The 15,000-nt window shown below is 44.2% G+C and overlaps 1 protein-coding gene across 1 annotated transcript in view; it reads right to left on the minus strand.

Annotated features, from left to right (window-relative positions):
- Positions 1-1,529: 1,529 nt before the first annotated feature.
- Positions 1,530-15,000, minus strand: part of LOC120051639 (E3 SUMO-protein ligase PIAS1-like) — a 78,145-nt gene continuing 64,674 nt past the window's right edge. Inside the window, exon 9 of the mRNA XM_038998534.1 lies at positions 1,530-1,559. Coding sequence (XP_038854462.1) covers positions 1,530-1,559 — 30 coding nt within the window. The remainder of the gene's footprint in view (positions 1,560-15,000) is intronic.

Below are 15,000 nucleotides of genomic sequence, written 5' to 3' on the forward strand. Positions count from 1 at the left end.
GGAAATAGCTTGGTAAGAAGTGCTGTCATTTAGAAAAAATGTGTTCTAGTGTTCCTGTCCATGCAAATATAACTAGCTCACTAGCTATAAGCACCCAGCAGCAATGCTAACTTAGTTAGCTAAATAGCTATCAGCGCCTAGCAGTAGTCATCCTGTCATAGAGCTCGCCAGCATGTAGTCTTTAAAACCAGAAATTAGTTTCCTCTGGTTCGTTCAGCCATTCCTATGGGGGAAATGAATGGGGAAAGAATAGGGGTTTGGGATAAATGCAGAAAATAAAGTCTTAGGTTAACACAGGCTTAGGAGATGTTATACTTTTAGTTCTAGGTGATGATATCAGTCGGTTAACACGACCTTAATGATTACGAAGACTTGATGTACTTGTTTTGATTACGTAAATGCGTCACAAAGAGTGACGTTAGCTGATGAAGATGATCCAATAGAACCAAACGTAGGAGATCTCCTAAATCTGTGTTTACCACAAATTTTATTTTTTACGTTTATTCAAAAAACCCTACAACAACAAAAAAAAAATCCCCAAAGGCTTTGTCCAATGAGCCATGGCAGAGTTAGTGCTAGCGATCAGCACCCAGCAGCAATGCTAACTTAGCTAGCTAACTAGCTATCAGCACCCAGCAGCAATGCTAACTTAGCTAGCTAACTAGCTATCAGCACCCAGCAGCAATGCTAACTTAGCTAGCTAACTAGCTATCAGCACCCAGCAGCAATGCTAACTTAGCTAGCTAACTAGCTATCAGCACCCAGCAGCAATGCTAACTTAGCTAGCTAACTAGCTATCAGCACCCAGCAGCAATGCTAACTTAGCTGCTAACTAGCTATCAGCACCCAGCAGCAATGCTAACTTAGCTAGCTAACTAGCTATCAGAACCTAGCAGCAATGCTAACTTAGCTAGCTAACTAGCTATCAGCACGCAGCAACAATAATAACATAGCTAGCTGTTGCAAGATAATTTTTGGTTGAAAATACATATTTTCAATGTCTTGTACTCAGTAGCTAGCAGCACCCGTTAGCAGCACCCGTTAGCAGTAGCAATCATGCTGTCATCAAGTGTTATGGTAGAGGTCCTGTCTAGCAGTCCTGTCTTAGCCGACAGCAGTAGCACCCGACAGCAGTATCAGCAGTAGCATCGGAGGAACTCATTTAGCTCAGCTATTTCTGGGCTTCTCAAACACACACAAACAGGTTTAAGAGGAATTAATGATTTATCGACCATCTGTTGGTGGTGCTATTGCTGAATATTAATATGTTTCCCTCTGAGAGAGAAAGACAGAGAGAGAGAGAGAGAGGTTCAAGGTGTCAGTCAGTCAGTCAAAAGTACATTTTACATCAGCAGTGGTCTATAGCAGTTCGACGTAGACCCCAAAGAGCAAACAGAAGCACTGATAATCTCCGGTGTTGTGGTCTGTCTCTGGAGAGCTCATCTGTCATCTCATATTTACCGGCAGAGAGAGTGGAACAGAGCAGATAAAGGAGAGTAGAGAACTGTAGAGCAGAGGACCCACAGGGTTCAGAGGTCAGTGACAGGTCTCTGTCTGTACTGTAGAGCAGAGAACCCACAGGGTTCAGAGGTCAGTGACAGGTCTCTGTCTGTACTGTAGAGCAGAGGACCCACAGGGTTCAGAGGTCAGTGACAGGTCTCTGTCTGTACTGTAGAGCAGAGGACCCACAGGGTTCAGAGGTCAGTGACAGGTCTCTGTCTATACTGTAGAGCAGAGGACCCACAGGGTTCAGAGGTCAGTGACAGGTCTCTGTCTGTACTGTAGAGCAGAGGACCCACAGGGTTCAGAGGTCAGTGACAGGTCTCTGTCTGTACTGTAGAGCAGAGGACCCACAGGGTTCAGAGGTCAGTGTCTGTACTGTAGGAGTTCACACCAGTAGCTCAGACCTTAGTAGTGATGCTTCATCGCCCGGCCCTTAGCTGAGACCAATAGAACAGCATGAATTATTAGTAACGCTGCCTCAGCCTGGCAAATGTTCACAGACACAATTATGCATGAAATATGCATGACTGTGGTAGAACTGGCTGACTTATCCCTCCCTCCCTCCCTCCATCTCTCCCCTCCCTCCATCTCTCCCCTCCTCCCTCCCCCCCTCCCTCCCTCCATCTTCCCCTCCCTCCTCCCCCCCCCCCCCTCCCCCCTCCCTCCCTCCCTCCCTCCCTCCCCCTCCATCCTCCCTCCCCTCCTCTCCTCCTCCCTCCCCTCCCTCCCCCTCTCTCCCTCCCTCCTCCTCCTGCCTCCTTCCAGTCCTCCCTCCTCTCCCCTCGCCCTCATCCCTCCCTCTCCCTCTCTCGCTCCCTCCCTCTCCTCCCCTCTCTCCCTCCCTCCCTCCCTCCATCTCTCCCTCCCCCTCCCCCTCGCCCTTCATCCCTCCCTCCCTCCATCCCTCCCTCCCTCTCCCTCTCTCCCTCCCTCTCCCTCCCTCTCTCCCTCCCTCCCTCCATCTTTCCCTCCCTCCCTCCGTCCATCTTCCCTCCCCTCTCCCCCTCGCCCTTCATCCTCCCTCCCTCCATCCTCCCTCCCTCCCTCCCTCCTCCCCCTCCCTCCTCCTCCCTCCCTCCCTCCCTCCCTCCCTCCTCTCCCTCCTCCAGCCAAACCCAAACCTCTGAGTGCTGGTTTTTCTGCTGCATGCTGGATCTGACCCCAAATGATTTCACTCTTTAAATAAGGGAACTCCGGCGGTGCCGGGTCACACGTGGGCTGTGTGCTAAACGACACCCTATTCCCTATATAGGGCACTACTTTTGACCAGGGCAATAGGGACTAGGGTGGCATGGGGGGGGGGGGGGGATTCAGCCACAGTGGTGCAGAGTTACTGTTGTACACAGGGTGGTAAAGTGCAGTGACCCCAGTGTAGGCTGTCTATGGCGTGTAGTGTGTACTGTATGTAAGCCTTTAAAAATGAAAAATCTGTTAATAAATGGAACCATAACCACAGAGCCTCACACATTTTTAAATGTTATTTATTTAACCTTTATTTAACTTGGCAAGTCAGTTAAGAACAAATTCTTATTTACAATGACGGCCTTCCAAAAGGCAAAAGGCCTCCTGCGGGGACGGGGGATTAAAAATAAAAATAATAAATACAGTATAAATATAGGACAAAACACGCATCACGACGAGAGAGACACCACAACACTACATACAGAGAGACCTGAGACAACAACATAGCATGGTTGTAACACATGACAACACAGTATGGTTGTAACACATGACAACACAGTATGGTTGTAACACATGACAACACAGTATGGTTGTAACACATGACAATACAGTATGGTTGTAACACATGACAATACAGTATGGTTGTAACACATGACAATACAGTATGGTTGTAACACATGACAATACAGTATGGTTGTAACACATGACAATACAGTATGGTTGTAACACATGACAACACAGTATGGTTGTAACACATGACAACACAGTATGGTAGTAACACATGACAATACAGTATGGTAGTAACACATGACAACACAGTATGGTTGTAACACATGACAATACAGTATGGCTGTAACACATGACAACACAGTATGGTTGTAACACATGATAATACAGTATGGTTGTAACACATGACAATACAGTATGGTTGTAACACATGACAATACAGTATGGTTGTAACACATGATAATACAGTATGGTTGTAACGCATGACAACACAGTATGGTAGTAACGCATGACAATACAGTATGGTAGTAACGCATGACAACACAGTATGGTAGTAACACATGACAATACAGTATGGTTGTAACACATGACAACACAGTATGGTTGTAACGCATGACAATACAGTATGGTAGTAACACATGACAATACAGTATGGTTGTAACATGACAATACAGTATGGTTGTAACACATGACAACACAGTATGGTTGTAACGCATGACAATACAGTATGGTAGTAACACATGACAATACAGTATGGTAGTAGCATGACAATACAGTATGGTTGTAACGCATGACAATACAGTATGGTAGTAACACATGACAATACAGTATGGTTGTAACACATGACAACACAGTATGGTAGTAACACATGACAATACAGTATGGTAGTAACACATGACAATACAGTATGGTAGTAACACATGACAACACAGTATGGTTGTAACACATGACAATACAGTATGGTTGTAACGCATGACAATACAGTATGGTTGTAACGCATGATAATACAGTATGGTAGTAACACATGACAACACAGTATGGTTGTAACACATGACAATACAGTATGGTTGTAACGCATGACAATACAGTATGGTTGTAACGCATGACAATACAGTATGGTAGTAACGCATGACAACACAGTATGGTTGTAACACATGATAATACAGTATGGTTGTAACACATGACAATACAGTATGGCTGTAACACATGACAATACAGTATGGCTGTAACACATGACAATACAGTATGGTAGTAACGCATGATAATACAGTATGGTAGTAACGCATGATAATACAGTATGGTAGTAACACATGATAATACAGTATGGTAGTAACACATGATAATACAGTATGGCTGTAACACATGACAATACAGTATGTTAGTAACACATGATAATACAGTATGGTAGTAACACATGATAATACAGTATGGTAGTAACGCATGACAACACAGTATGGTTGTAACACATGACAACACAGTATGGTTGTAACACATGACAACACAGTATGGTTGTAACACATGACAACACAGTATGGTTGTAACACATGACAACACAGTATGGTTGTAACACATGACAATACAGTATGGCTGTAACACATGACAATACAGTATGATTGTAACACATGACAATACAGTATGGTTATTGAAGTAGTTATTGGTAATGCAGAGAGAGATGTAGAGACTAGGGGGAAAGTAGTTATTGGTAATGCAGAGAGAGAGAGAGACTAGGGGAAAAGTAGTTATTGGTAATGCAGAGAGAGACGTAGAGACTAGGGGGAAAGTAGTTATTGGTAATGCAGAGAGAGAGAGAGATATAGAGACTAGGGGGGACGTAGTTATTGGTAATGCAGAGAGAGATGTAGAGACTAGGGGGAAAGTAGTTATTGGTAATGCAGAGAGAGAGACGTAGAGACTAGGGGGAAAGTAGTTATTGGTAATGCAGAGAGAGACGTAGAGACTAGGGGGAAAGTAGTTATTGGTAATGCAGAGAGAGACGTAGAGACTAGGGGAAAGTAGTTATTGGTAATGCAGAGAGGAATGTAGAGACTAGGGGAAAGTAGTTATTGGTAATGCAGAGAGAGATGTAGAGACTAGGGGAACGTAGTTATTGGTAATGCAGAGAGAGACGTAGAGACTAGGGGGAAAGTAGTTATGGTAATGCAGAGAGAGATGTAGAGACTAGGGGAACGTAGTTATTGGTAATGCAGAGAGAGACGTAGAGGACTAGGGGAAAGTAGTTATTGGTAATGCAGAGAGAGATGTAGAGACTAGGGGGAAAGTAGTTATTGGTAATGCAGGAGAGTGTAGAGACTAGGGGGAAAGTAGTTATTGGTAGCGAGAGAGATGTAGAGACTAGGGGAAAGTAGTTATGGTAATGCAGAGAGAGATGTAGAGACTAGGGGGTAAGTAGTTATTGGTAATGCAGAGAGAGATGTAGAGACTAGGGGAAAAGTAGTTATTGGTAATGCAGAGAGAGAGAGAGAGAGACTAGGGGGAAAGTAGTTATTGGTAATGCAGAGAGAGAGAGAGACTAGGGGAAAAGTAGTTATTGGTAATGCAGAGAGAGACGTAGAGACTAGGGGGAAAGTAGTTATTGGTAATGCAGAGAGAGATATAGAGACTAGGGGGAACGTAGTTATTGGTAATGCAGAGAGAGATGTAGAGACTAGGGGGAAAGTAGTTATTGGTAATGCAGAGAGAGATGTAGAGACTAGGGGGAACGTAGTTATTGGTAATGCAGAGAGAGATAGAGACTAGGGGGAACGTAGTTATTGGTAATGCAGAGAGAGATATAGAGACTAGGGGGAACGTAGTTATTGGTAATGCAGAGAGAGATGTAGAGACTAGGGGGAAAGTAGTTATTGGTAATGCAGAGAGAGATGTAGAGACTAGGGGGAAAGTAGTTATTGGTAATGCAGAGAGATGTAGAGACTAGGGGGACAGTAGTTATTGGTAATACAGAGAGAGACATAGAGACTAGGGGGAAAGTAGTTATTGGTAATGCAGAGAGAGATGTAGAGGCTAGGGGGAAAGTAGTTATTGGTAATGCAGAGAGAGATGTAGAGACTAGGGGGAACGTAGTTATTGGTAATGCAGAGAGAGACATAGAGACTAGGGGGAAAGTAGTTATTGGTAATGCAGAGAGAGATGTAGAGACTAGGGGGAAAGTAGTTATTGGTAATGCTGAGAGAGAGATATAGAGACTAGGGGGAAAGTAGTTATTGGTAATGCAGAGAGAGATGTGAGACTAGGGGGAAAGTAGTTATTGGTAATGCAGAAAGAGAGAGAGAGACTAGGGGAATGTAGTTATGGTAATGCAGAGAGAGAATAGAGACTGGGGGAAAGTAGTTATTGGTAATGCAGAGAGAGATGTAGAGACTAGGGGGTAAGTAGTTATTGGTAATGCAGAGAGAGACAGAGACTAGGGGGAAAGTAGTTATTGGTAATGCAGAGAGAGATGTAGAGACTAGGGGGAAAGTAGTTATTGGTAATGCAGAGAGAGACGTAGAGACTAGGGGGAAAGTAGTTATTGGTAATGCAGAGAGAGATGTAGAGACTAGGGGGAACGTAGTTATTGGTAATGCAGAGAGAGATGTAGAGACTAGGGGAAAGTAGTTATTGGTAATGCAGAGAGAGATGTAGAGACTAGGGGAAAGTAGTTATTGGTAATGCAGCGAGAGAGAAGAGAGAGATGTAGAGACTAGGGGAAAGTAGTTATGGTAATGCAGAGAGAGACGTAGAGACTAGGGGAACGTAGTTATTGTAATGCAGAGAGAGATATAGAGACTAGTGGAAAGTAGTTATTGGTAAGCAGAGAGAGAGGGACGTAGAGACTAGGGGGAACGTAGTTATTGGTAATGCAGAGAGAGAGACGTAGAGACTAGGGTGAAGTAGTATTGGTAATGCAGAGAGAGACGTAGAGACTAGGGGGAAAGTAGTTATGTAATGCAGAGAGAGACGTAGAGACTAGGGGTAAGTAGTATTGTTGTAATGCAGAGAGAGATGTAGAGACTAGGGGAAAAGTAGTTATTGGTAATGCAGAGAGAGAGAGAGAGAGAGAGACTAGGGGGAAAGTAGTTATTGGTAATGCAGAGAGAGATGTAGAGACTAGGGGGAAAGTAGTTATTGGTAATGCAGAGAGAGATGTAGAGACTAGGGGGAACGTAGTTATTGGTAATGCAGAGAGAGATATAGAGACTAGGGGGAACGTAGTTATTGGTAATGCAGAGAGAGATATAGAGACTAGGGGGAACGTAGTTATGGTAATGCAGAGAGAGATGTAGAGACAGGGGGAAAGTAGTATTGGTAATGCAGAGAGATGTAGAGACTAGGGAAAGTAGTTATTGGTAATACAGAGAGAGACATAGAGACTAGGGGAAAGTAGTTATTGGTAATGCAGAGAGATGTAGAGGCTAGGGGGAAAGTAGTTATGGTAATGCAAAGAGAGATGTAGAGACTAGGGGGAACGTAGTTATTGGTAATGCAGAGAGAGATAGAGACTAGGGGAAAGTAGTTATTGGTAAGCAGAGAGAGATGTAGAGACTAGGGGGAAAGTAGTTATTGGTAATGCTGAGAGAGAGATATAGAGACTAGGGGGAAAGTAGTTATTGGTAATGCAGAGAGAGATGTAGAGACTAGGGGGAAAGTAGTTATTGGTAATGCAGAAAGAGAGAGAGAGACTAGGGGGAATGTAGTTATTGGTAATGCAGAGAGAGATATAGAGACTAGGGGGAAAGTAGTTATTGGTAATGCAGAGAGAGATGTAGAGACTAGGGGGAAAGTAGTTATTGGTAATGCAGAGAGAGACGTAGAGACTAGGGGGAAAGTAGTTATTGGTAATGCAGAGAGAGATGTAGAGACTAGGGGAACGTAGTTATTGGTAATGCAGAGAGAGATGTAGAGACTAGGGGGAAAGTAGTTATTGGTAATGCAGAGAGAGATGTAGAGACTAGGGGGAAAGTAGTTATTGGTAATGCAGAGAGAGAGAGAGAGAGAGATGTAGAGACTAGGGGGAAAGTAGTTATTGGTAATGCAGAGAGAGACGTAGAGACTAGGGGGAACGTAGTTATTGGTAATGCAGAGAGAGATATAGAGACTAGTGGGAAAGTAGTTATTGGTAATGCAGAGAGAGAGGGACGTAGAGACTAGGGGGAACGTAGTTATTGGTAATGCAGAGAGAGAGACGTAGAGACTAGGGTGAAAGTAGTTATTGGTAATGCAGAGAGAGACGTAGAGACTAGGGGGAAAGTAGTTATTGGTAATGCAGAGAGAGACGTAGAGACTAGGGGGTAAGTAGTTATTGGTAATGCAGAGAGAGATGTAGAGACTAGGGGAAAAGTAGTTATTGGTAATGCAGAGAGAGAGAGAGAGAGAGAGAGAGACTAGGGGGAAAGTAGTTATTGGTAATGCAGAGAGAGAGAGAGACTAGGGGAAAAGTAGTTATTGGTAATGCAGAGAGAGACGTAGAGACTAGGGGAAAAGTAGTTATTGGTAATGCAGAGAGAGACGTAGAGACTAGGGGGTAAGTAGTTATTGGTAATGCAGAGAGAGATATAGAGACTAGGGGAACGTAGTTATTGGATTAGAGAGAGAGAGATGTAGAGACTAGGGGGAAAGTAGTTATTGGTAATGCAGAGAGAGATGTAGAGACTAGGGGGAACGTAGTTATTGGTAATGCAGAGAGAGATATAGAGACTAGGGGGAACGTAGTTATTGGTAATGCAGAGAGAGATATAGAGACTAGGGGGAACGTAGTGTTATGGTAATGCAGAGAGAGATGTAGAGACTAGGGGAAAGTAGTTATTGGTAATGCAGAGAGAGATGTAGAGAATAGGGGAAAGTAGTTATGGTAATGCAGAGAGATGTAGAGACTAGGGGGACAGTAGTTATTGGTAATACAGAGAGAGACATAGAGACTAGGGGGAAAGTAGTTATGGTAATGCAGAGAGAGATGTGAGGCTAGGGGAAAGTAGTTATTGGTAATGCAGAGAGAGATGTAGAGACTAGGGGGAACGTAGTTATTGGTAATGCAGAGAGAGACATAGAGATAGGGGGAAAGTAGTTATTGGAATGCAGAGAGAGATGTAGAGACTAGGGGAAAGTAGTTATTGTATGATAGCTGAGAGAGAGATATAGAGACTAGGGGGAAAGTAGTTATTGGTAATGCAGAGAGAGATGTAGAGACTAGGGGAAAGGTAGTTATTGGTAATGCAGAAAGAGAGAGAGAGACTAGGGGAAAGTAGTTATTGGTAATGCAGAGAGAGATGTAGAGACTAGGGGGAACGTAGTTATTGGTAATGCAGAGAGAGATGTAGAGACTAGGGGGAAAGTAGTTATTGGTAATGCAGAGAGAGATGTAGAGACTAGGGGGAAAGTAGTTATTGGTAATGCAGAGAGAGAGAGAGAGAGAGAGATGTAGAGACTAGGGGGAAAGTAGTTATTGGTAATGCAGAGAGAGACGTAGAGACTAGGGGGAACGTAGTTATTGGTAATGCAGAGAGAGATATAGAGACTAGTGGGAAAGTAGTTATTGGTAATGCAGAGAGAGAGGGACGTAGAGACTAGGGGGAACGTAGTTATTGGTAATGCAGAGAGAGACGTAGAGACTAGGGTGAAAGTAGTTATTGGTAATGCAGAGAGAGATGTAGAGACTAGGGGGAACGTAGTTATTGGTAATGCAGAGAGAGATATAGAGACTAGGGGGAAAGTAGTTATTGGTAATGCAGAGAGAGATGTAGAGACTAGGGGAGAAAGTAGTGCTGTGGCCCTATAGGCCTTCCTACAGTAGGTCTGACTTCCTGTTAGAACCAGTTTCCATGATTACTCATGGCAGCAACTCAACTGTGTTTCTCACCAGTGGAAAGATCGGAGTCGGAGCCAAATATCTAAACCACCCATTGGGGGGGAGGGGGGGGGGGGCAGTATAACAGTCACAGGACCCAGACGCTTCTGCACCCCAAATGGCACCCTCTGTACTACATAGTGGATGACTTTTGATCAGGGCCCATAGCACTATGTAAGGGACAGGATACCATTTGGGACCTGAGAGTGGATCAGACTACTCTATTCAGTGTAAACCTCCAGGGTCTCATCTGGAACTCATAACGGGCCCACGTTATGTTCCTGGTCAATTTCAGAGACTGAAACATTAGATCAGGGCTAGTTGGCTTCAAAACGGCTGTAACAGACACCACTAACAAAAACTGGCAGTAACAGACACTACTAACAAGGACTGGCAGTAACAGACACTACTAACAAGGACTGGCAGTAACAGACACTACTAACAAGGACTGGCAGTAACAGACACTACTAATAAAAACTGGCAGTAACAGACACTACTACCAAGGACTGACTGTAACAGACACTACGAACAAGGACTGACTGTAACAGACACTATTAACAAGGACTGGCTGTAACAGACACTATTAACAAGGACTGACTGTAACAGACACTATTAACAAGGACTGACTGTAACAGACACTATTAACAAGGACTGAATGTAACAGACACTACTACCAAGGACTGAATGTAACAGACACTACTACCAAGGACTGACTGTAACAGACACTATTAACAAGGACTGAATGTAACAGACACTATTAACAAGGATGTAATAGACACTATTAACAAGGATTTAACAGACACTATTAACAAGGACTGACTGTAACAGACACTACTACCAAGGACTGAATGTAACAGACACTACTACCAAGGACTGACTGTAACAGACACTATTAACAAGGACTGAATGTAACAAACACTATTAACAAGGACTGACTGTAACAGACACTACTACCAAGGACTGAATGTAACAGACACTACTACCAAGGACTGAATGTAACAGACACTATTAACAAGGACTGAATGTAACAGACACTACTACCAAGGACTGAATGTAACAGACACTATTAACAAGGACTGGCTGTAACAGACACTATTAACAAGGACTGAATGTAACAGACACTATAAACAAGGACTGAATGTAACAGACACTATTAACAAGGACTGAATGTAACAGACACTATTAACAAGGACTGAATGTAACAGACACATTAAGAAGGACTGAATGTAACAGACACTATTAACAAGGACTGACTGTAACAGACACTATTAACAAGGACTGAATGTAACAGACACTATTAACAAGAACTGACTGTAACAGACACTATTAACAAGGGCTGAATGTAACAGACACCATTAACAAGAACTGACTGTAACAGAAACTATTAACAAGGACTGAATGTAACAACCACTATTAACAAGGACTGGCTGTAACAAACACTATTAACAAGGACTGAATGTAACAGACACTATTAACAAGGACTGAATGTAACAGACACTATTAACAAGGATGTAACAGACACTATTAACAAGGACTGAATGTAACAGACACTATTAACAAGGATGTAACAGACACTATTAACAAGGACTGACTGTAACAGACACTACTACCAAGGACTGACTGTAACAGACACTATTAACAAGGACTGAATGTAACAGACACTATTAACAAGGACTGACTGTAACAGACACTATTAACAAGGACTGAATGTAACAGACACTATTAACAAGAACTGACTGTAACAGACACTATTAACAAGGACTGAATGTAACAGACACTATTAACAAGGACTGAATGTAACAGACACTACTAACAAGGATGTAACAGACATACTTACTAACCAGGAAGTAAGTGTGTGTGTGTGTGTGTGTGTGTGTGTGTGTGTGTGTGTGTGTGTGTGTGTGTGTGTGTGTGTGTGTGTGTGTGTGTGTGTGTGTGTGTGTGTGTGTGTGTGTGTGTGTGTGTGTGTGTGTGTGTGTGTGTGTGGGGGTGGATTAGGTTAAACATCCGCTCTCACAGCGCCCTGTTCAAAGTGTGTGTGTGTGCAGCCCCTGGCAGAGACCAGCCCCTATAAATATTTAGTCACCAAGGGTGTATGGAGTTTGTTGTAAAAGGATTTGTTTCCCACTGAGGAGCAATCCATCAACGTCTGAGGAAGACCGATGCACACACACACACACACACACACCCACACACACACACACACACACACACACCTAGCGGTGGAAAAAGTACCCAGTTGTCATACTTGAGTAAATGTAAAGATACCTTAATAGAAAGTTAATCAAGTAAAAGTGAAAGTCAGCCAGTAAAATACGACTTGAGTAAAAGTCTAAAAGTATTTGGTCTTAAATATATTTAAGTATCAAAAGTAAAAGTATAAATTATTTCAAATTTGCTTAATAATATGAAAAATCTATTTTGCACAATTTTTTTGTTTGCTTGTTTTTTATTTAAGGATAGCCAGGGGGTGCACACTACAACACACAGACGTGGTTTACAAACGAAGCATCTGTGTTTAGTGAGTCCTCCAGATCAGAGGCAGTAGGGATGACCAGGGATGTTCTCTGTTTAGTGAGTCCTCCAGATCAGAGGCAGTAGGGATTACCAGGGATGTTCTCTGTTTTAGTGAGTCCTCCAATCAGAGCAGTAGGGATGACCAGGATGTCTCTGTTTAGTGAGTCCTCCCAATCAGAGGCAATGTAGTGATTACGCAGGATGTTCTTTTTAGGAGTCTCCGAGTCAGAGGCAGTAAGGATGACACGGATGTTCTCCTTTTTAGTGAGTCTCCAGATCAGATGCAGTAGGGTGACCAGGATGTTCTCGGTTTAGTGAGTCTCCCATATCGAGGCAGTAGGGACGACCAGGGATGTCTCTGTTTAGTGAGTCCTCCAGTCAGAGGCAGGTAGAGATGACCAGGGTATGTTTGTCTGTTTAGGAGTCCTCCAGATCAGAGGCGTAGGGATGACCAGGATGTCTCGTTTAGTGAGTACTCCAGATCAGAGGCCAGTAGGGAGACAGGGATGTTCTCTGTTTAGTGAGTCCTCAATCAGAGGACATAGGATGACCAGGGATGTTCTCTGTTTAGTGAGTCCCCAGATCAGAGGCAGTAGGGATGACCGGATGTTCTCTGTTTAAGTGAGTCTCCAGATCAGAGGCAGTAGGGATGACCAGGGATGTTCTCTGTTTAGTGATCCTCCAGAATCAGAGGCAGTAGGGAGACCAGGATGTTCTCTGTTTAGTGAGTCTCCAGATCAGAGGCAGTAGGGTATGAACGCAGGGATGTTTCTCTGTTAGTGAGTCCTCCAGATCAGAGGCAGTAGGGATGAGCCAGGATGTTGTCCTGTTTAGTGAGTCCTCAGATCAGGGAGTAGGGATGACCGGGGATGTTCTCTGTTTAGTGAGTCCTCAGACAGAGGCAAGTAGGGATGACCGGGGATGTTCTCTGTTTAGAGTCCTCAGATCAAGCAGTTCGGGATGCCAGGGATGTTCTCTGTTTAGTGAGTCCTCCAGATCAGAGGCAGTAGGGATGACCAGGGATGTTTCTTTTTAGTGAGTCCTCCAGAATCAAGGTCAGTAGGGATGACCGGGGATGTTCCCCTTCGGGGTTTGTGCGTACTCCGATCAGAGGCAGTAGATGGACCGGGGAGTTCTCTGTTAGTGAGTCCTCCAGATCAGAGGCAGTAGGAGACCAGGGATGTTCTCTGTTTAGTGAGTCCACCAGATCCAGAGGCAGATAGGGATGACCAGGGGATCGTTCTCTGTTTAGTGAGTCTCCAGATCAGAGGCAGTAGGGATGACAGGGATGTCTCTGTTTTAGTGAGTCCTCCAGATCAGACGGCAGTAGGGTATGTACAGGGATGTTCTCTGGTTTAGTGGAGTCTCGCAGATCAGAAGCAGTAGGGATGACCAGGGATGTTCTCTGTTAGGAGTCCCCAGATCAGAGGCACAGTAGGGATGACAGGGATGTTCTCTGTTTAGGAGTCCTCTAGTATCAGAGGGCAGTAGGAGACCAGGAATGTTCTCTGTTAGTGAGTCCTCCAGATCAGAGGGCAGTAGGGATGACCAGGGATGTTCTCTGTTAGTGAGTCCTCCAGATCAGAGGTCAGTAGGGAGACCAGGGTGTTCTCTGTTTAGTGAGTCCTCCAGATCAGAGGCAGTAGGGATGACCAGGATGTCTCTGTTTAAGTGAGTCCTCCAGATCAGAGCAGTAGGGATGACCAGGGATGTTCTCTGTTAGTGAGTCCCCAGATCAGAGCAGTAGGATGACCAGTGATGTTCGCGATGTAGTGCATCTCCAGATCAGAGGGCAGTAGGATGACCAGGATGTCTCTGTTTAGTGAGTCCTCCAGATCAGAGGCAGCAGGGATGACCAGGGATGTTCTCTGTTTTAGTGAGTCCTCCAGATCAGACATGGCAGTAAGGGATGACCGGGGATGTTCTCTGTTATTGAGTCTCCGATCAGAGGCAGTTAGGGATGACCAAGGAGTTCTCTGTTTGGTGAATCCACAGATCAGAGCAGTAGGGATGACAGGATGTTCTCTGTTAGTGAGTCCACCAGCTCAGAGGCAGTAGAGAGACAGGGATGTTCTATGTTTTAGTGAGTCCTCCAGATCAGAATGCAGTAGGGATGAACAGGGATGTCTTCTGTTTAGTGAGCCAGATCAGAGGCAGTAGGGAATGACCAGGGTATGTTCTCTGTTTAGGAGTCCTCAAGAGTCAGAGGCAGTAGAGATGACCAGGGATGGTTCTCTGTTTAGTGAGTATCCAGATCAGAGACAGTAGAGGAAAAAAAATTTTTTGGGGGGACCAGGGAGTTCCTGTTTAGTGCGTCCTCCAGATCAGAGACAGTAGAGATGACCAGGGATGTTGTCTTTTTAGTGAGTCCTTCAGATCAGAGACAGTAGGGACGACCAGGGATGTTCTCTGTTTAGTGAGTGAATTGGACCACTTTCCTGTCTTGCTAA

The sequence above is a fragment of the Salvelinus namaycush genome, chromosome 8, assembly GCF_016432855.1.
Source record: "Salvelinus namaycush isolate Seneca chromosome 8, SaNama_1.0, whole genome shotgun sequence".
NCBI lineage: Eukaryota > Metazoa > Chordata > Actinopteri > Salmoniformes > Salmonidae > Salvelinus > Salvelinus namaycush.